General features: G+C 43.4%; 1 protein-coding gene across 1 annotated transcript in view; it reads left to right on the forward strand.

Moving 5' to 3' along the window:
• Positions 1 to 12,221, forward strand: part of LOC147009473 (uncharacterized) — an 88,883-nt gene extending 76,662 nt beyond the window's left edge. The window contains exon 7 of the mRNA XM_085861188.1: positions 334 to 12,221. Coding sequence (XP_085717314.1) covers positions 334 to 1,193 — 860 coding nt within the window. The 3' untranslated portion in view covers positions 1,194 to 12,221. The remainder of the gene's footprint in view (positions 1 to 333) is intronic.
• The last annotated feature ends 10,864 nt before the right edge of the window (positions 12,222 to 23,085 follow it).

Below are 23,085 nucleotides of genomic sequence, written 5' to 3' on the forward strand. Positions count from 1 at the left end.
CCTTCCCCTCCCTCATCTCTCGGTCCCCTCCCTCAATATTCACGTCAGCGAAGTGACGGGTTGTATTTGCTAGTTTATAATGATAAACACAAATGACTTATCACTGATAATTATATTAATTTACCTGAAAGCATGAATATCATTTGAAAAACGCAAACTTTTGCACAGTACTGTACGTGTTCTTACATAAATAATTTTTTTTTTACTTTTCTGCAGTGGAACAAATACATACGTACATGTTTGCTTGGGTACATTTGTCAAAAATGATGCTACAAGTATTGAACAAAATCAGATTGTTTTTTTTTTACAGGTCATGTGATGATGTATTTACAGGGGCGTCGACTGAATATACAAGAGAGGCTGCACCGACTTTTATGAACGGCACAGACACAAGCCTGCAGGACTCACCAACTGAAACAAACAAGAGGACTTGCTACAAACAAGACAAACCGGATAATGAAATGGTTGCAGAGAATAATTTTCACAAGGCTCATAAAGGAGAGAAAGGTGAATGCCCATACAAATACACAGTTTGTGGAAAATCTTGCATTCAGTCATCTCACCTTAAATCAGATGTGAGAATTCAAGATGGAGAACATTCAAACAAATGCACTGTTTGTGGAAAATCTTTTAATCAATCATCCAATCTTAAAACACACATGAGAATTCACAATGGTGAGTGCCCATACAAATGCACAAACTGTGGGAAGTCTTTTAATCAGTCCTCCAACCTTAAAAGGCACCTGGCAATTCACAATGGTGAACGCCCATACAAATGCTCAAGCTGCGGGAAATCTTTTAATCAGTCATCCATCCTTAAAACACACATGGCAGTTCACAACAGAGAATGCCAATACAAATGCACAAGTTGTGCAAAATCTTTTAATCGATCATCCACCCTTAAAAAACACATGAGAATTCACAATGGTGAACGGCCATACAAATGCTCAAGTTGTGAAAAATCTTTTAATCAGTCTTCTACCCTGAACAAACACATGAGAATTCACACTGGTGAACGGCCGTACAAATGCTCAAGTTGTGAAAAATCTTTTAATCAGTCTTCCACCCTTAAAACGCACATGGCAATTCACAATCGAGAACGGCCATACAAATGTACAAATTGTGCAAAATCTTTTAATCAGTCATGTAACCTTAAAACACACATGAAAATTCACAATGGTGCGCAGGACTGAAAAAACAAGAAACAGGACTGAAAACCCCACAACAGGTCCAGCCAGAGAATGACAGGAGGAAATGCTGCAGCAGCACCCCAAGAGATAGAATTCCCTGAAGTCGCAAACTCAGATCAATTAGCACCTTTGCAAACAGAATAAATAATAGCAACAAGGATAGATCACAATGAGAAGGAGAATAATGGACAACAGAATGTGGAAGAGGAGGTTGACAATGAACAGCATCGGTCAGAATATGAACTGGCTCATAACATAGAGGAAATCAAATTAATATCACCCAAGCAATGACCACATCTCCACCGAGTAAACAGTTTAAAACACAAGTAAGGAGACTAAATCAAGCAGTCATGATATTGCTTCCCAAATCACTGAATTTTAGAGAAATTAACGATGTTAGTTTTGCAGCAGCACTGTATGTCCAAGAGAAAATGACAGGCAAACAACGACACCAAAAATTATTGATGTGATAACCTGACCAGAAACAAAACATCACCAAAGAAACAGACATGAGAAACAGAAAGACCGACTGAGGGTGGAAACGGGACAAATAGAACAATTTAAGAAGGTGAAACAGAAGGAAACAGAAACAAAATCACACAAATAAAAAAGAATTATAACATAGAAAGCAATGGACTTGACCCATTAGATGCCCATAATAAACTCCAAATACAAAGATAGCAAGGGAAATAAAAAAACTATGATGAGGTCAACAACAGAAGAAATCAAAATCAGCAGTTTGAAAACAACCCGAAAACATTCTACCAAGACCTAGGCTGCTAGGGAAACAAAAACAAAATGTGAAAACCCCTTAAAAAAGAGAACCGAGAAAAATTCTGGAAAGGTACACTACCGGTCTAAACTTTTAGAACACCCCCATTTTTCAGTTTTTACTGAAATTTAAGCAGTTCAAGTCCAGTGAATAACCTGAAATGGTACAAAGCTAAGCAGTAAACTTCCAGAGGTTAAAAAACAAAGTTTAGGTTTCCAAAAACTGAAAAATAATGTAAGTTTCAGAGTTGTTAAAAAAGCCCTTTTCAGGGAACAAGTAATGGGTTAGCAATTGCAGCTGTTCTGCAGCAATGGAATTAAATTAAGCCTTGAAAGTTGATGCAAACAATTCCTACAGGTGTCCCAACTTTTGTTGATTAGTTACAAACCCTCTGTCTGTTTCAAAGCAGTGTTGGAACAGACTGTGTTGCCACACCCTCTGAAGCATTATTTGGACAATATTACACTGTAGGAAGTAGTATATTGACGAGATATACCGGTATATCATAATGGCGAGAAAAAGATAATTAACAAAGGAAGACAGACAGACCATTATAACCCTTAAAAGTGGAGGTCTTTCCTTTGGAGAAATTACAAAGGCGCCAAGGCGTCAGTGAGTACAGTTTCCTTACACCATCAAAAGGCACTTAGAAACTGGAGGAAACTCTGACAGGAAGAGGTCTGGCAGACCCAAAGCCACAACACAATCAGAAGATAAGTTTCTGAGAGTCAACAGCTTGCGTGATAGGCGGCTCACAGAACAGCAGCTTCAAGCACAGCTTAACACTGGTAAAAGTAAGGAAGTCTCAGTTTCAACTGTGAAGAGAAGACTTTGAGCTGCAGGTTTAACAGGTCGAGTGGCAGTAAGAAAGCCATTGCGAAGATGGCAAAATAAGAAAAAGAGGCTTGCTTGGGCCATGAAGCACTGCCAGTGGACTACTGAAAACTGGAAGAAGGTCTTATGGACCAATGAATCAAAATTTGAAATCTTCGGTTCATCACGCAGGGTTTTGTACGCCGTCGAGTGGGCGAAAGGATGGTTCCTCGGTGTGTGACACCAACTGTCAAGCATGGAGGAGGAAGTGTGATGATCTGGGGCTCTTTTACTGGATCCAGAGTCGGCAACCTGCACAGAGTGACTGGCACCCTGAACCAAAAGGGCTACCACAGCATTTTGCAGCGCCATGCAATACCCTCTGGTCTACTCCTAGTTGGTCAGGGGTTCATCCCACAGCAAGATAACGACCCAAAACATACCTCCGGGCTATGTCAGAACTACCTTAGAAGAAAAGAACAAGACGGTAGGCTTCAAATCATGGAATGGCCAGCACAACCTCCAGACTTCAACCCCATTGAGCTGGTTTGGGATGAACTGGACAGAAGGGTGAAAGCAAAGCAACCTACAAGTGCAACACATTTGTGGGAACTTCTGCAACAGTGTTGGGAAGAACTTTCCGAACAATATTTGATTTCCATTGTCGAAAGAATGCCACGAGTATGTTAAGCTGTTATATCTGCAAAAGGTGGCTACTTTGATGAGTCAAAAATTTAGATTAAATTTTGTTCAACAAAACAGTTCCATGATTTCTTTTTTATCTGCAATTGTTTGTTGGTTCTATGTTTTAATTTCAGAGTACATTGAAATATTAAACTGCTTAAATTTCAGTAAAAACTGGAACAATGGTGTTATTCTAAACCTTTTGACTGGTAGTGGACATTTGAAGACAAAAAAAACACAAGGAAGCAGATTGGATATGACACCTGGAAATAAAAAGCAACATCTGCAGGAAATGCACACAATCACAATTGATGAAGAGAAAATTAGAAAACTCGCAAACGTGCCAAACTTCAAATACCCAGGCCCGGATGGGATTCCAAACTTCTGGCTGAAGCAATTACATGCTCTCCACCCTCACTACGCTCGAGCATGCAGTTTATGACCACCTCACTCAACAATGAGCTTTCGAGGCAGAGCAGAAAGGATGTAAAAGGGGAAGTTATGGAACAATAGACCATTTATTTTTGCTGTAAATAAAAGCATCCTCAAAAACTGCAAGCTCTGACAAACCAACTTATCCACAGCCTGGATAGATTACAAAAAAGCCTTTGACATTGTAAACAAATTGACCCCCAAATAGTCACATTGATTGAAAAAGTAATACCTCTATGGAACACAACTCTGATATTACCTGACCTGGAAGGAAAGATTGAAATCTCAGCAGTAAAGATATGATGGGGTATCTTAGAAGGTGATGGTCTTTCCCCCCTCCTGCTTTGTCTGGCTCTGGACCCACTGAGTAACCTCATCAATGAACAAGGACCCGGATATAATCTGATATGCAATAGAAAAGCTATTAAAGAAACAAGAAAGGTAACACTCCGACTGCACATGGATGATCCAAAACTCGTTGCCCCAAATTATAAGAAATTGCCAGATAAACTGAAACCAGTAAAGCAGTGCTCGGAGGATATCCGAATGGAGTTTGGTCTTGACAAATGTGCCAAGTACACATTTGTGCAAGGAAACACAAAAAGAACAGACAACAGCTCAATCGATGAAAGCACAACAATATAGACTTGGCAAAATCTGTGAAAATGTGTCTAAGGTGCTGAAGGCAAATGGTGTTAATTTATGGCATACAAGCTGTTGAGGGGTGCTGAACTCAAATCTGATGTATACTCAGCTCAAAAATGGCCGATAATGCCTTAAAATTGAGAAATCCAAGATGGCCGCCAACGACGGGCTGAAATGTATTTATGTTCATATCTTTTTGACTAAACAAGGTAGAAACTTGAATGAAATGTTCCTTTGGAAGTTTTTCATATATGGGGAATCCAATGCCATATTCAGTTTCGATATATAATGTGAAGAAACTGATTCAAGATGAATAATTCGTTGACCTGAGAAGATCTACAAGCAGGTTGATCCTATGTGTCCAGGAATAATTTACTCAGTTTGCAGTTTTTTTTCTCATTGTAGATATATCCAATATAATATAATCCAAATAATAATATAATATATCATAATAATAATATGTGAGGGCTCACAGGCGCAAATGAAAGTCTTCGTGGACAAACGTCTGTGTGAGCCTCCAGATAGTAACCAGCACCTGGATCTGAAATCACCCATTAAAAAGAATAAGGCCAATACATATGCCTCTGTACGAAGTCGTGCAACTTTCCAAGGGCAAGCAAAACACTATCAAAGTGGACAGGAACATTCTACAAAGGCTCATAACAGCTTATAGAGCAGGGTGCGAGGTAAACCTAGAAAACATCCTCAAGCATGAACTCATGACCGTCCCACTATCTTTGGCCACAACTAGTGGTAGTCTACATTCCACCAACAAGTCTGTGTTTGCAAACATACTGACGCAACAAGTCCAAACTCCTGCAAATGTTACACTCGATGAACCGAGCTGCCTGCTCATTAATGGCCAAGCACTTGTGATGGCACTTGGAAAGCCGCCTGACACTAGAACGTTTGGTGACTATGCCAACACATTTGCTAACAATGTGTTCAAGATGGGAGCAAAATACCAGAGGATCGACGTAGTCTTCGACAGGTATCAAGGCAAATCAATCAAAGCAGGTACCAGGACCAAACGCAAGCAGCGCCACCGACCAGTGCGTCGTAAAATAGACAACGAGCCATCAGTTCCTCTCCCATCAGACTGGTCTAGCTTTATGGCACTCAAGGAAAATAAAGCAGATCTCACTTTACTACTTTCAAACCAACTGATTGAACACAGCCTGAGAGATGGACCAGTCGTTGTAGTTGCAGGGGGGTTCAACAGAAAACATAGCTATATCAACAGAGAAATTCATCTGTAAGATATATGGCGTGCCCGAGGTCGATACATGCAACAAAGCACGAGTCAAGTTGTTTTGTATCGGTCGTGCACAAGAGACTCTGCCACCAACCTCAGATGCAGCAAAGTTTCACATCATGCGTTCATACTATCAAGCAAGTGTCTGGAACCAAGCACACTCACCATATCCTGCTCTTCCTCCAGTGACCGAAATGGGATGGATGCACCTGGACGGTCAGTTAGTGCCACGGCTACTCTCTCTCTCTGCCACCTATCCCGAAAGCATGCAGGGAGATCACCTCATGTGGTTGTACGAAGGGGTCCCTCAGCCAACGCTGCAGCTGCAGGGAAATTCGCATGAATTGCATCGAGGCATGCAACTGCAGGAAAATTGGTGACAACGACCGGAACAGTCATGATGACCAGGAATAAGTTCATGTGTGCACATCTACCTGTACACACAATGAAAGACTGTATATAACGCTCTGACAGCAAATATGATAAACTCATGCAATTCATGCACGATTAAATCCAAAATTCTTGTCATTGTTCTCGTGTTGCAAATGAACAAATTGCTTGTCAAATGTTGGTTTACGTCGAAGCGCATCAGTGTTATTTGGGGGTACCTTTCTTTGCTAAGCCAAAATGGGTATTGCATCCCTAATATATTTCCTGCTAACATTTAAACCATACGTAGTGCCTCTGGGCTTTAAAAAATGGGTGGTCTGTGTTCCTGGTGGGGAGGGAGAGGGATGGGGCTTGCGGATCTTATCTGGTCGACGAATTATTCATCTTCAAAAAGGACAATTTTTGCAATAAATATGACTTTCAATCAGTTTCTTCACATTTTATATCAAAACTGAATGTGGCATTGGATTCCCCATATATGAAAAACTTCCAAAGGAACATTTCATTCAAGTTTCTACCTTGTTTAGTCAAAAAGATATGAACAAAAATGCATTTCAGCCCTTCGTTGGTGGCCATCTTGGATTTCTCAATTTTAAGGCATTATCGGCCATTTTTGAGCTGAGTATACATCAGATTTGAGTTCAATACCCCGAAATAGCTTGTATGCCATAAATTAACACCATTTGCCTTTGGGATTAAGATTTTTGGAAAATTGACCGAGACGAATACAGGAACTACAAAACAAAGCATCCCACAAATACTTAGAAATAAAAGATGGCCCACAGATACAACACAAAACAATTTTGTAAAATATCACTGGGCTGCATTTGAAATATTTTTTTCAGAGGTCTAGGTTTTCTCAACGGTTCATACATGTTTTTTGCATGCTGAATTCAGAAATGTATCTAATTTCGCTCAATCAGGTCAAGTTTTTATGCTATCTTAATTTTAAGGAAAAAAAATCAAAATTTTTGTTTTTTTAATTAGCATTTTTTTATTCAAAATCAGACTTACAATGACAGAAAATGTACAAACTATACATATAATGACACACAAGTACACTTAATGTGGAAGAAAGTGCCTTCTCAATTATTTTCATTTCAATTTCAGAAAAATATCGATAAATTGTTGTTTCTGGCAATGCCCAACTTCAGTCGCTCCAGCAGTCGCTGTTTTCCTTCGTCTTTTTAATGTTGAATTTCACATTAACGGTACCTGTGCGTCATTTTTAAAACGATTTGTTTGTTAGGGTTAGGGCCACATGGGATTTGTTTGTTTGGGCCACGTGGGAAGGAGGGATGGGAACTTAAGAGTTTTAATGGTGTCAAAGGGAAACCGGGGGCAGGAAAAGGAGAAATACAATAAAAAGAGCGTAATCAAGGTATGTAGTTATAAAAAGGACAGCAAATGTACAAGTTGCAGATTTAACCTATGCCTTTCTGACCTCCTAACAAAACAGGGTACCCACCAGACCACACACACATGGGGAGACAAATTGGGACTGGTATGTACGTCACTGTCACCGACCCAACTTGGTACCACTATCTGAAATGGCCCTGACACTGTTCTCCACCACCGAGGGTCCACCAGCTCCGTAACCAAAGCTTCAAGGACCAGGGAAGAAACTAGTGTGATGACCCAGGCAGAGAGAGAACGAGCTCGTTCCACGACCAGGACCCCGATAGCTCGTGGCAAAAGAAGAAAGAGAGTGTGACAGCCAGGCCCAAGGTAGCTCGAGGGTGACGACAGACAGAGAGAGAGAGAGAGAGAGAGAGAGAGAGAGAGAGAGAGAGAGAGAGAGAGAGAGAGAGAGAGAGAGAGAGAGAGAGAGAGAGAGAGAGAGAGAATCAGTGCGCCGAGCACAGCTTTATAGCCCTGGAGGCAGGCGAGGCCAAAGAGCCACACGTCAGATCCCCCGAGGAGGCCTGGGACCAGCCATTGGGCCACGTCAGACCCCATGAGCTGGCCCCATGCCAGCCATTGGAGGGTTCCGCCGCAGCTCTGCCCATTCTGCTGCCCAGCCGGATATTCAGTCATTTGGTCCTTCCAGCTGTCGTCTTGAACAGAGCTCCACGCGTAACATGGGGAGAATCCCTTCAACCCCCATATTCCTGGGACGAACCTCAAACGTCCAACAATGTTCATGGCACAAAGCCAGGGAATGGGCAATCATTTCAGGGAGGCTGGGTCGTGTATTCGTTCGTTTGCCAATCATTTTGGGTGTAGGGGAATAAACAGGGATTAGGGAAACTGAATACAGTTCAGGGGAAGACAGCAATAAATTACATTCCAGGGAAGACGTCCAAACAGACGAATAGACAAACAAAGACTTTGTGAGGCTTTAAACAATAAAGGGGAATGCGAGAATTTTGCACGCATTCCAGAATGCTTGTGTACAGAGCACACGTTGAATGCCAGGGTTGTAAAACACACACGCTCTGTGATGACAGCAGTCATGGCACACGTCATCACACGCTGATGTCTATTATCCCAACAGTTTGACAGGGGGTGCTAACTACCCAACCCAACACATTTAATTACACAATAACCCTTAAAGGGAAGGTGAATGAAACGTTCATTATGGAGATGACTATTCTAAAAGTCTACGTGTTGTGTGCACAGTTTGTGAAAAATCATTCATTCACTCATGCAACCTCAAAAGACATTTGAAAATTCATAATGGAGAATGCCCATAGCAATGTAAATTGTGTGAAAAGATTTTATTCAGTCATCTCGCTTGAAAACACATAATAATTCACAATGGGGAGAAAGAATATTGCAAACAAGGATAATGCCCACATAAATGCAAAATTTGTGGTAATCCATCACAAAATCGCACGAGCTCAAATCAAACTTTAGAAATCACAGAGGAGAGAATGTCAACATTGATGCACAATCGGGGAAATCTTTGACTCAATCATCCCGCCTTAAAACACACATGAGAAGTAATAATAATAATGAGTGCTCGTACAATTGCACAATTTGAGGAAAATCCTTCATACAGTCAGCACACCTTGATATCTACAGGAGAATTCACAATTGTGAATGATGGGGCACAGGGGCACTGGCCTGAGACTGGGGGTGGGGGGGGGCGAGTAACATTAAGGCCCTGTGACACCTTGACGATTTAGCCAGCATATGCCTGATGTATGAAAAATTTGGCTAAAACGCTGGCACACGTCGAATACGTTATGTGTAAGTTTGTATAGTTTAAGAGCATGCTGGCATATGTCGTAGTACGCTGGCATACGTCGTAGTACGCTGGCATACGTCGTCGTACGCCGACCTGTTAGACAAGTTTTCCATGCTTGAAATTTTAAAACGTATGCCAGCGTATGACTCACACATTCCGCATAATGCTGGCCATAAGTTGTAGGCACGTTATGCGATCGTTGACACACGTCGTCACACGTTACTTGTAAGTTACTCATAAGTCGAAACACGTCGATGTAATGTTTAGCGTACCCAAAACTTATTTCTAACCTATGAGTAACGTGTTGTAGGCACATTAGGCGATCGTCGACACACGTTACTTGTACGTTACTCATAAGTCAAACACGTCAAGGTACTGGTTAGCGTCAGTGTTCCAGACTCCATTTTTTTTCTTTTTTTTTTTCTTCGGTATGACGGTGATGTTGACACTTCGATTTCTATTGCGGTTATAATATAATATAATTAATAGGCTGCCGCTCAACGATTTAAATCACAACCGCACTAGAAATCGAAGTATCAAAATCACCGTCATACCGAAGAAAAAAAAACCAAAAAAAACAGGGAGTCTGGAACACTGACGCAAACCATTACCTCGACGTGTTTCGACTTATGAGTAACGTACAATTAACTTGTGCCAACGATTGCATAACGTGCCAAAAACTTATGGCCAGCGTATGCGGAACGTGTGTCATACGCCGAGTACGTCGAGAAATTTTCAACATGCTGAAAATTTCTCGACGTATGCCAGCTTACTAGGACGCATGCCAGCGTACTACGACGTATGCCAGCGTGCTCTTAACGTATACAAAACTTACCCATAACGTATTCGACGTGTGCCAGCTTGGTTCGGCAAATTTTTCATACGTCGGCATACGCTGGCAAAAAGGTCAAGGTGTGACAGCGGCTTCACACTTCGATGTCTCGTACGGTTATGATTTGAATCGTCGAGCCGCAGCCTATGAATAGCCTACGCCACGTGATCGTCGGTGATACGCTGCCACGTGCTATGCATAAGTTAGACTATCGTTGGGCATAGGTTGTGAATGCCGACAACACGCTCAGCATTCATTGGTATAAGTTATCTATATGTGATTGAAACGTTCTGTGTACGTTACTAATACGTTATGCAGATGTCCAACACGTTATTATACCCCAAAACTTTTTAAAAAACATCAATAGTTCAGCGTGCGCCAGCGTTTTACATACATTTTTGTACCTTGCCATATGCTGGCTAAAACGTCAAGGTGTTACAGCCCCTTTTGATGAGCGTTTAAAGGGGGGAATAACCTTTGCTTGAAGCATACACACACACACACACACACACACACACACACACACACACACACACACACACACACACACACACACACACACACACTTCAGTATGCCTCAGCATCAGGGAAGGCTCCGTTGGACGCAGCATGGATGAGGAGACAGCTTGGTCCATGAATCATGGTAACTTGTTGTGGGGAAGATCGATGCTTCAGTACGGGGAAGGCCCCATTGGGTGCAACACAGATAAGGAGACAGCTTGGTCCATGAATCATGGTTCCTTGCTGTGGGGAAGATCAAGGCTTCAGTCCTGGGAAAAGCTCCGTTGGGCACAGCACCGATAAGGAGACAGCTTGGTGCATGAATCGTGTTGCAGCATGTAGAAGGCTACGTGCAGTCTTGAAGACTCTCGAGTGGAGATGATGACTGGTTGCGGCCAAGCACGCGCGCACACACACACACACACACACACACACACACACACACACACACACACACACACGCACGCACGCACGCACGCACGCACGCACATACACACACACACGCACACCCTATTCAGGAAAGCAAAATGGCTGGCTGTTGCATAAATTTGCCAAACAATGACGATCATTCACAGAAAGTGACCAAAGGGACACAGACCCCTCAATGGCTGAGGCCTAAGTCTGTGTGGCCACACTGAGCAGCTGGAATGTGTGCTGAAAAGGATAATGGCTGCACCTTCTCCAGTGTGGAAGGGAATCTCTGCCTCACATTCGGACAGAGCTCCACATGAAAGTTTAAAAAGTCGCCTGTTCTACAAACAACAACTTCTAGGTTCCAGACAAATCGGAGAAGATTAAATGAACAGAGGTGGAGCTTAGAGTAGAAGGAAGTCATCCTCCACTGCAAAGCATATTCTGTACATGAAGTATGGGGGACTAACGGTGAAGGAGAAGGATGAATTAACCCGTTGACAATTTGGTTCATGAATAATGATCCTTTACCAAAAAAGTAGGTGGAGATTTTGAGTTCTGGTTGAACTTCCTCCCACATTCTGAAACCCGCAAATGGAGATATCCACCAACGTGAATGCCGATACAAAGGTACAGTTTCTGAAAAATATTTTCGTCCTTTAAACGATCTCAAAACACATGAGAAATCCTACTGGCTTTTCTATACACTGAGCAGAGAGCCAGCATTAAGGGTTTGCAGCCATGTATGGCCATTTACCTTACTCGTTGAAGGGCCCGTTTATAACGGGCATTAACGACACTTCAGTGTTGTTCTTCTCAATCGGATTATATCACCATGTTCTGTGATCGTTGCATTCTTTAATTAGTTTCATATTTAAAGCAATCAGTGACCCCTATCAAGAATCCCGTGAGGAAAGCCACGTAGTTCGCTGCAACCAAAGTTTTCCCAATAATAGTGAACCTTCTTTAATGGAGGGCACGCTGTTGAACTCAGAATTACCAAGAAGTGAGAAAGGAACCCAGATCCGTTCAATTGAAAAATATTTTCTACAAGATATTGAATTGTCATGAAAATGTTTGTTTGAATAAAGTGACTTATTGGAGCCATGGCCACACAGATTTATTTAAATTCGAGGAAAATCTATACAACAGTTGTCGGATGTCAGTTGGTAATATGTTCATGATTTAGCACAGGTATTTGGGTTTGATTTCTGAAGGAACAAATCTGATAACAGCTGTTACTCTGATGCACTGCCAGCTTGGAATGGTGCATTTCAGAGTATGCTGTCACATTTCAATTGAGATTATGGACGTTGAATATCCCATGATACCTTTCTTCAAACTTGGCGTTTCATGTGACATCTGGATAAGCATGCAATTGCAATAGTTTCTCCAAGGTGTTTCTCTGGACACTTGCTGGCACTCTACTCTATTTTCCAAGGTCTGTGTCTCGACACAAGGCCACATTATTTCCTGGATCAATAACGTTCTCAATGCATGCATTCGGCATTTTCCTCTTGGACTATGTTTTTGGACTTGTAGGATAGGTTGGAGATTAATGTGACTGGTTTCAGATCCTGGGATCCTGAGTTTGAGCCCCTGTCAGCTGTTGAATTAACACCAGGTGGGGTTGACTCAACCTGTCATCCTTCCGAGGCCAGCGAAATGAGTACCTGTGTACTGGCAACATCAGTGGCACAGCTGCGCCCCCAGGAAATTATGCAACCAGCAGCCACAGGCTTCACACAAAATGAGTGAATGAATAATAATGACAATGGTACATAATGATAATGGCACATGGTAATAATGGTATGTGAGTACGTCTTGTAATTACGAACTATTGGAATGTATGCTTTCGACCTTTAGACGCCTTTATACTTTCAGAACCCTGAGACTTTTAAAGACCTTGTAGACATTCAAACCTCTTTAGACCCTTCAAACCCTTTTCTTCCCCTTCGAGTCTTCGACCTTTTATAACCCATTGGACACTTTCACCCCCTTTGACATTTACACACACCCTTTTGAGATGTTTTCAACCCCTTTCACCCCCTTTAGACAATTCAGAACCTTTAGGCCTTAAATTAGACCCATTCGACCTTTTCAGACCTTTGCCCTTTAGACCAGGGGTCAGCAAACTATGGCTTACGAGCCATATCAAGTTCTTATATGATCCCAATGTGGCTCGCAGAGCCTCAAAGTTTATTGGTTGTAAATGCATATATCAAGATTAAATCAACCCTGCCTGCCTGAACGATGAGGGATGTCACGGCAGAGGGTGGAACCATCGGAAAATATATAAAGGGGATTTTCCAGAGTCAGATAGATCATTTTTGAAGATCATGAATAGAACTGGGCGCAGAGCACTGCCGTGGGGGTGTTGTGGAATTACTCTAACCTCCAGTGGAATCGAACCTCACTCCAGTAACTCCAGTCCCAATGCGAGTTGAATCATTTATTCCCACTAGCCAAGGAGACTTCTTTGGCAGCACCAACGCTCTGCACAGAGTATGGTCCCAATGGATGAACTGGAAAGGAAAAAGAAATGCCCAGAGAAACACCGTGATGAGTCCCTGTGCACCTTCTTTTCAGTCTTGCATAACAAGCAATGATTTTTTTAGCAACATTATTTGCAAAGGAAGGGGGAAAGAGGGGACACGGGTTGAACAAAGAACTATGTTATTAATGCTTCCTGACATCTTGCTGGCTTGATAAAAGGTTTCCTGAGTTGATAACATTCCAGCATGAAAGTAAAAGGGTGGGTTTTCTGATAATCCACAGCTGTGCACAGTACTTCATGATCAAACACAGTGTACGATACAAATAAGGAGGGCTAACCAACAACGAAACATTGTTGAGAGTCGGGACTCGTGGTGCACCGTTTGATGAGATAGGGAATATATATTGGCACGTAACAACTACTGAGCCCGCAACTGAGGTTTATCAGCTGGACATTCCAACTTGCTTTCGCAAGCTTACTGGGTGAACACCTTTTATTCATCTAAACTCCACACTTTCACCCAACTTAAGTATTTTGTTAGCGATTAGTTTAAGTTGTAATAAGAGTACAGAGTTTTATCAACTATGTCCCCAATGGACCTCACATGCATGTCTATGGGCTCATGTCTGTGATCACACAAGCTTCTATCCAATCAATTAATATTCGAACATGGGTTTAATTAATACCGAATCACGGATACTCATAAAATGAATGTAATAATCATGTTTCTAATGAGCTTTTTCAATCAACCATTGTCTCTCATCTCAGTTTTCACGAAAGTATTTATTATATGTGCTAAAAAGCCTTTATTTGCGAAGTTAAATCAATCATTGGGTTTAATTGGGCCACAGCCAAACAATAAACCACAAAGCTAATATTTTAAAACAAACCAATGTCACCCGCAGGGTGACCCGTATCTTGCCAAAACGTGACCATGTGTGACTTCTTCAAGATCACACTGAGATGAACAGAGCTGCTATCCACCAGGAGCGACTCCTTGAGGAATATCTGCCTACGAGAGATTCCTATGAGAATCGTTCTACAGAGTAACCATGAAAAATATGCATTTGCCTCATAACGTTACCAAATGACGTCATAATGTCTCAAGCTTGACATATCTCGAAAGCACTCATTGAGGTGTTCAATTTGAGGTACTCCATGATATGGTTCCTAAAACTTGAAAATTTGACCTTGGGGTCAAATATGTTTGACCTGAGGCGCGAACCATGAAGGTCAAGGCCAATCGCCACCAAAAATTAATCAGCTGAGCGCCAGACCATGAACTATATTCCCATGAAGTTTGAAGACGATCCGATCAAAATTACTCAAAAAATAAGGGTTTCGTCGACTCCCCTGATTTGCGACAAAGTGACCTTGACCTTTGACCTTGACCTTCAAAATTTTATGCGCTGAAAGGGACCTCTATAGGCCTCTGATATGCGAAGTTACAAAACTTTCCAATAATAACTGTGCTCTGCAGAATTTTTTATACGTGATTACAGACAAACAAAAAAAACATACAAGCTGACTAACATATCTTGCAAAAACTTCGTTTTGGCAAGATAATAAATTTCCCACCACAGGGGCACACCAGCCATGGCAAGTTGAGTGGATGATAGGATTCCATTGAGAGCCACCCGATGACTACGAGAGTAGTACAGCATCCGTTGATTCTTGCTCTTCCACAGCCTTGACTGTCGACAAAAAAAAGCTGAACAATTAATTCAAAATATTACGACATCTGTTCATAAAACACATTTGCAAATAACCACAGGTCGTAATTTTGTGTTGTATTTCATTAAATTTGGATCCACATCCACCTTCCATCATACCAGCACATCTTCTTCTTCTTGTTATTGTTGTTGTTGTTGTTGTTGTTGTTGGTGTTGTTTATTACCCCAGGCATGTCCCAGACCCGTATCTCTGGCCTGTCCTTTACGAACAGGCCCACGACATGCAGACATAGGACTACAATCAATGTCATTCGTGCTTTTATTACTGAGTCTGTAGTTTCATTGAGTTTTGATTGAAAAACATATTGACCAATCAGTCCATCTGCAGAAGGAATTGAATCGTTTCATCTCAGTTTTTACCGAAAGTTTTCTGGAATTCCAAATATTTAATTAAGGGTTGAACATTGCTTGAACAGAAAATGGGAAAAGAAGTGCAATATCAACTTTAAATTGTTACTATTTCATAACTAAACTTCAGCAATGAAGAAGGCCATGTTAATTATGTTTTAAAATTGTACGATTGGCTCCTCGTGCAACAACTGCTTCAGGTTTTAATTTGGTTTGCTCTTCTGTGAAAAAAGGATGCTAACCCCTGCTTTAGACCATTTAGACCTTTCATTTGCAATTAATGACCTTTCATTTAGTACATCCTCCATTTATTTTCCACACAAAATGCGCCACAAGTGACTGGCTTGCTCTTTCATCCTTCAAACTTATGATATTATGATGACTTATTGTTGGTATGTGAGTACACTTAGTGGCAGTCCGCTCTACTTTCCAAGGTCTGTGTCTGGACACAAGGCCACATTATTTCCTGGCTCACTCATGTTCTTGATGCATGCTCCTCTGAGCACTGTATTTTCAGGCCTGGAGGATAGCTTGGAGGTTAATGTGGCTGGCTGAAGATCCCAGGGTCCTGAGTTTGAGCCCCTGTCATACATTGAATTAACACCACTTGGGGTTCACTCAGCCTGTCATCCTGACAAGGAAATTTTCAATAAAAGAATATTAAGGTTTTAATGCATATATTTCAATCTGCTGTTTATGCACCAGATACAGTACATGGATAACATAATTACAAGTTAGATCATCATGTAGAATAATACAAATACAATAAATATAAATAAATACAAGTAATATAAAAAATTGGAGGAGGCATGAGGGTTTGGTGAAATCCAAAAGGGGGGCATCATGCCAAAAAGTTTGGGAACCACTGTACTTAATGAAATATCATTGATTGCAAATGAAAGGTTTGAATGGTCGAGTTGTAAGTGTGTAAAGGTCAAAGGTCTGAAAGGTGGAAGGGTCTAAAGTGTTTTATAACATCTAAAAAGGGTCTAAATGTCAAAGGGGTCAACAGGATATTTAAAGGTCTGAAAGGTGAGAAGGTCTAAAAGGGTAGAAAGGGGTCATGAGGATTCTTAAGGGTCTTAGAGGGTTTATAGGATCAACAGAAAGGGTCCTCAAAAGGCGGACCGTGGTCCACATCTGGACTGATCATCAGCTGATGATCAGGAGGAAATGTTGACTAATCAAGTACTGACGAAACTTCAACACACCCCATACCAGACTCAGCAATTTATGCTAAATTTGAGCATAATTTTGCTCTTCGGTCATCAGAGCACATGACGCAAAACATACTGGATGCTCAGTACCATCACTCATGACTTGAGACAAGACGGCACCGATGCCATATGATGAGCTGTCACATGCAAGAATGAGAGAGGACGTGAAGGTTTGTAATGCGTGAGAACTGTCTGCAGTAGGGCAAGATTTGATTTCTTTGAATGCTGGTTGTTCCGTCAAACTCCACCTCCAACGAACATCTCAATGCAGCTTGCGAGTCAGCAGAACAAGTTCAGTGCTTAGGTTGCTGGACATGCCTATGCTAATACTGAGCGAGCCCAATGAAGGAACGAAGCTAAACTTTGTTTTTTGGGCTGGGTATATTGGCTATGGAATCAACTTTCTGAGGGGTTTTCGACAGCCCATCCGGGGTGATGATGTGGCCCAGGTACTGTACTCGCTTCTGAAAGAATAAACATTTGTCCTTATTCAGGTAGAGACCCTGAGCAGTTAACTTAGACATCATCTTGTCAATGTTCTCATGATGCTGTTTGGTCGTGGCACCTGTGATGAGGATGTCATTCAAGTGGCATTGTGGCAGTAAGTCGGCACAAGGGTGATCTGGAGCTTGCTGCCACAGTGCCGGAGCTGAAGCGATACCGAAATAAATATGGGTGCACTGGTACATACCCTGACACATATTGATAATAAGGAGGTGATGATCCTCTGGTGCGATCTCAAGATGGAAGAAGGCATCATGCAAGTCAACTTCGTGAGACACTGACTCCTTGCCAACTTCGAATATATCTCACCAATGGATGGCATCAAACAGAGATTGGGGTTAACGGTTGCTTCAAAATCACCACCCAGGGAAATACCTCCATTCCATTGAAGCACCATGACCACGGGCATTGCCCACTCAGAGTGCACCACTGGTTCAAAAACACAATTTTTTTTTCCAATCAATCGTGTTCCTCTTTGACCCGATCATGAAGAGCATATGGCACAAGTCGAGGCTGACAGAATCGTGGACTGACATGCTCCTTCAGGTATAGGTGACCTTGAGCACCTATGAGCTTCCTGAACCCGGGTCTGAATCGAACTTGGTGTTTTTCCAAGATCCCATCCAACCAGGAAGGAGACAGAAATGACGTATGAACACTGTAAATATCTGCCCAATCCAGACGAATTTCGTGCAACCAGTCACGACCAAGGTGAGATGGTCCAGAACCATCAACCACATGCAGGGGTAACGCTGCTTGCTGTTCCGGATAACAAACCACTACATCCATCAAACGTAATGATTTGATCAACTCCCCAGTGTCGGTATGAAGGAAAGTGTGTACTGAGGCTAACACCAGACAACCCAAACAACACCAGGTATGCTTACTTCACGAGACTGACTGATGCCCCGGTATCCACTGAGCAGTTGACTGGCCTGCCATTCACAATGACTACCTAAAAGGGGTGATTTGCAGCTGTTGTCATTGGAAATATGCCACGTTGATCATTCTCACTACTGGCCTTCACCACATTAACCGATGACAGTACCTGGTCCTGACAGACCCTCTTCACATGGCCTGTTCTTACCACACCGGTGACATTGTATTCCGAAATAGACAGTTCCGACAAGAGTGTGAACCACTACACCCTTGACAAGACTGCTGTGGCAGCTGGCCCTGCGATACACTGCTTGCATGCAGCCAGAACGAAAGAGGTTCCTGATATGCATACCAAGATGGGGAATTGTGAGCACGTGACCTGCCAACAGCTGTCGCATTGACAGAGAAGTCCTCACAAACAATGGCACAAACAACATTTCTAGCTTGTTCCACAACAGCTGCAGTTTCAACTGCTTCAGCAAATGTTATCTCTTCAAACTTTATCCAAAGAACTGATGTGACCATCTTCTCATCCCTCAACTTAACTGAGCAATAAAGCAATCCTTCAATCTCTGTGACCATTCATCGTCACCAAAATGGCAATCCCCTGCCAGATGCTTGAATCTGGCAACAAAATCAGCTACTCTATCATCAGGAAGCCGAACCAGGTTGTCGAACTCGTACTGCGATAACTGCGGTGACTGCCCGGTTTAACATGGTCGTGCAACGTCTTGCCTCTGGATTTGTAGGTGATAGCTTCATCCAACACCTGAGCAGGTGAAATAAAATCAGACAGCAGATGGAACACCTCCACCAGCAGCGACAACAGAAGAATCACTTTCCGTTTCCCAGCACCGGCGACGTTGTTAGTGATGAAATAGAAACGGAGCTGCTGCATAGAGTTCAAAGTTGACTCCGGCATTCTCCGAGATCTTACCATGCAAAGTAGTCATGGTTCGACAAATCCTCATTGCCAATTGTGATGCCTTTAGCACAATAATGAGGACACACATAAAGAATCAAGCACCATTTTATTTCATAAAAGCGGGCATCACTTGGACACTCGGCCGTACATGATACAACAAGTGCCAGTACTGTTACTCGTCATGTTGAATCACTCGCCGAAGATGTTCACCTCCAGCACAAGGACATGGCCTCCAGATTTGTGTGCTTTTCTTTTGCTCTGGATGGCAGCAATGACGGTACCTGATTCATCTGCAGATGGAGCTGGTTGAGTTGCAAGCAAGTATCGATCTGAAGGGACAGTTTATGTTGTCGAAGATTCTGGATTTTGACCAGAAGTTGCCTGCCTCGTCCTTTCCTGAGCTTCGCGAACACGCATGCAAGTTCATCAGCTGTTTTGGCAGTACATATGTACATATGTGAGCCAATGTTCTCGTTTATGAAAGATACCAAGAACAAATACCGCTTCCCACTCACAGACCCTCATCTTGAACAGTGTCCCCGCCAGGGTAACAGGCCCCATGTTGACAACATCATGGACGAGCAAAAGCAATTGCACTGCTCACATACATGCACTGCCCTGACCATTCATAATTTGCCTTGCTATAATTATAATACAGTGCAGTATTTTGATAAATAGTTTTACTCGTTCCCATGAATGAAAGTTGGCGCATCATCATATGTCAGCCAGATGGTGAGGTGAAGACTGTCGGGTACTGTTGTCTATTAATTTTATTCAATTGTTACTGTAATACTCATGCTTAATGATCCGAATTGCCTGAGAGAAGAATGTTCATGGGAATAGGGATCAAATATATAAACTTTTATGCAAGAACATTTTTGGGGTGGTGTTCACAACATGTAGCATTTACTTGTTGAAAATATCTGTCTTTGGTTGTGTGGCCCATGAGATGCTCAGGAATTTTGGTTCTAACTGGCCACAATCAAAAATATATGATGACCCTGTCCACGGGATCTTAGGGTTCGAAAGGATCTTAGGGGTCTTAAGTGTCTTAGGGTGACAAAGGGTCTAAAATAGGGGTATTAAGGGTCTTTGGGTTATAAAGGGTCAAAAGAGGTTTTGGGGTTGTAAAGGATTTCGGGTTATTAAAGGTTATTCGGGTTATAAAGGGTCGAGGAGGTCATAAGCTCTAAAATGATTTAAATGATTCAGTGGTCTTCGGGGTCTTATGGACTCAAAATGTATGCATACGTATATGGGTCGAATGTAATTAAAGTACATCAGGTCAGGTATGGGAGCATGTGCCAGAACAGCGCGTCGCTGCGTCCACTTTCCGCCGGTACTCCAGGGGCCTCCGTCTGGCCATCGCCCAGGCAGATGCCAGGCCCATCCCCATCTCCTTGAGATGATGGTCAACCTGTTGCAACCACGAGGCACGTGGTCGGCCCACTGGCCTCCTCCACTCACGAGACTCCCCCGCTGAGAGAATCTGGTGAGCAGGATCAGCGTCAGGAAAACGAGCCACATGTCCATACAGCCGCAACTGACGCTCACGGACTATGCAGGTAACAAATCTCATCCGAGTTTCTCTCAGCAACCGCTCGTTGGACACAAAATCCGACCAGCGATCGCGAAGGATTCTCCGAAGAGACCTGGTACCAAGGGAATTAAGTCTCCGTCTCAGATCCTTGGTCAGAGTCCAAGTCTCGCATCCATAGAGCAAGTCTGGAAGTACCAAGGACCTGAAGACTCGGACTTTCGTCCTCCCGCACAGGTATCGGCAGCGCCACACCCCATGATCCAGTGAATCCATGACTCCCCAGGCCCGACCCAGACGTCTATTGACCTCTGCTCACAGCCAGCAGAAACATGAATATCACTGCCAAGGTAAGTGAATCTCTCCACGACCTCAACATCCTCACCACAAACAGACACAGACAGGACAGCAGTATTTAAGATGTCACTGAAAGCCTGGATCTTAGTTTTGACCCAAGAAACCCGTAATCCCAGCGGCTCCGGCGCTTCATTCAGCACATCGAGGGCCCCCAAAAGGATATCTAAATCTCCACAAAGATGACTGCATCATCTGAAAAATCAAGGTCCGAGATCTTGACATTCCCAAACGATGCACCGCAGCTTGATCTCTCCGACATCCTCCCTAAAATCCAGTCCATACAAGTGCTGAACAGTGTGGGGGCCAGTATACACCCCTGACGAACTCCAGTAACAACTGGAAATAATTCAGAGATGGTACCACCACACTTCACAGCACTCTCAGTTCCAGAGTAGAGTTCAGACATCAGATCGATCAGTTTTGGTGGCACCCCACGAAGACCAAGAATCCTCCAGAGGACATCCCGATTCACTGAATCGAACGCTTTACAGAGATCAACATAGGCTGCAAGCAGCCCCTGCCGAAACTCTCATCTGCGTTCGATGAGGACACGAAGAGCAAGGATACGGTCAATCATTGACCTCTTTGGTGTAAAGCCTGACTGCTCTGGACGCTGGTGCTCAAGCAGATGGTGGCGAACCCTATCAAGAATTATCCGAGCAAAGACCTTGCCCGGCACTGAGAGCAGCGTCACCCCTCGGTTGTTGTTGCAGTCTTGGCGATCACCCTTCCCTTTCCAGAGAGGAACAACAAGGCCCCTCTTCCAGTCAGTTGGGATGATGCCTGTGTTCCAGGCAGAGCACAAAACTGCATGCAACGACACGAGTGCAGCATTTCTACCAGCCTTGAGAAGTTCAGCATGGATGCCACAGATCCCTGGAGCTTTGCCCCATTTCAACCAGTTCACCGCAGCCCGTGTTTCCACAAGCGAAGGTGGACCACAGTTGATTCGAGGGTCAGCAACAGGGATTGTAACACCCTTGACGTTCAACTCGACAGCTGGGGGATCAGCCCGGTACAACCGCTCAAAGTAACCGGCCCAGCGGGCCTTCACTTCAGACTCCTCTGTCAAGAGCTGACCACTGTCTGCTCTAACTGCAGTGCTCCGAGGGATGGGCTTGGATGAACGCAATGCGCGAATTCCCCTGTAAGCGGGACGAGAATCAGCTGTCCACAGGTGATGCTCTACCCCCTCACAGATTCCTCGCACATAGGCCTCCTTGTCCACCCTCAGTGCACGTACAGTTTTACGCCTCAGCTCCCTGAACAGCTCAGCTCTGCCATTCAGCCTGGCCCTGCGACTCTGGTCAATGGTATCCAGTGTCCCTTGAGAGACAAAATTCTTCTTTGCCCTGCGGTGAGTTCCAAGACATCCACCGGCAACATCAAGGACGGTGGTCTTGAAGGCACTCCACAACTCTTCAGGACCCCCTAAAGCACCCAGACCCCCCAAGTGTCCACTCATCCTGTTCGCAAACTCCTCAGCTACTCTCTCATCCCTGACCTTGCCAACATCCAGCCTCGGCTGGGATGGTACCATTCTCCAGGATTTAAGGTACAGCTTTAGAGTTGCTATAACAAGCCTGTGGTCAGTATTGAGGAACTGAGCACTCCGGTAGACCCTGGAGTTCTGGATCATCCTCCAGCGACCGTCAATGAGGACATGGTCAATCTCCTTTGCCGCACCGCCAGCGTTGGAATACCAAATTCAGCAATGAGCTTGTGGGCGCTGAAACCATGAACCAGCCACCCTAAGTCCATGACTTCTTGCAAAGTCAAGGAACTTAGTGCTATTCTGGTTCATAGTTCCTGACCCATGGGGACCAACACACATCTCATAACCATCCCTATCAGTTCCAGTCGATGCATTGAAATCCCCCAAGACTAGAAGTGTATCTCGTCTGGGGCACTGATCAACCACAGACTCGAGCCTGGCGTAGAATGCATCCTTCATGGTGAGATCACTCGCC

Source organism: Eptatretus burgeri, chromosome 17 (assembly GCF_056783735.1).
Source record: "Eptatretus burgeri isolate ZD-2024b chromosome 17, Ebu_testis_v1, whole genome shotgun sequence".
In the NCBI taxonomy this organism is placed as follows: domain Eukaryota; kingdom Metazoa; phylum Chordata; class Myxini; order Myxiniformes; family Myxinidae; genus Eptatretus; species Eptatretus burgeri.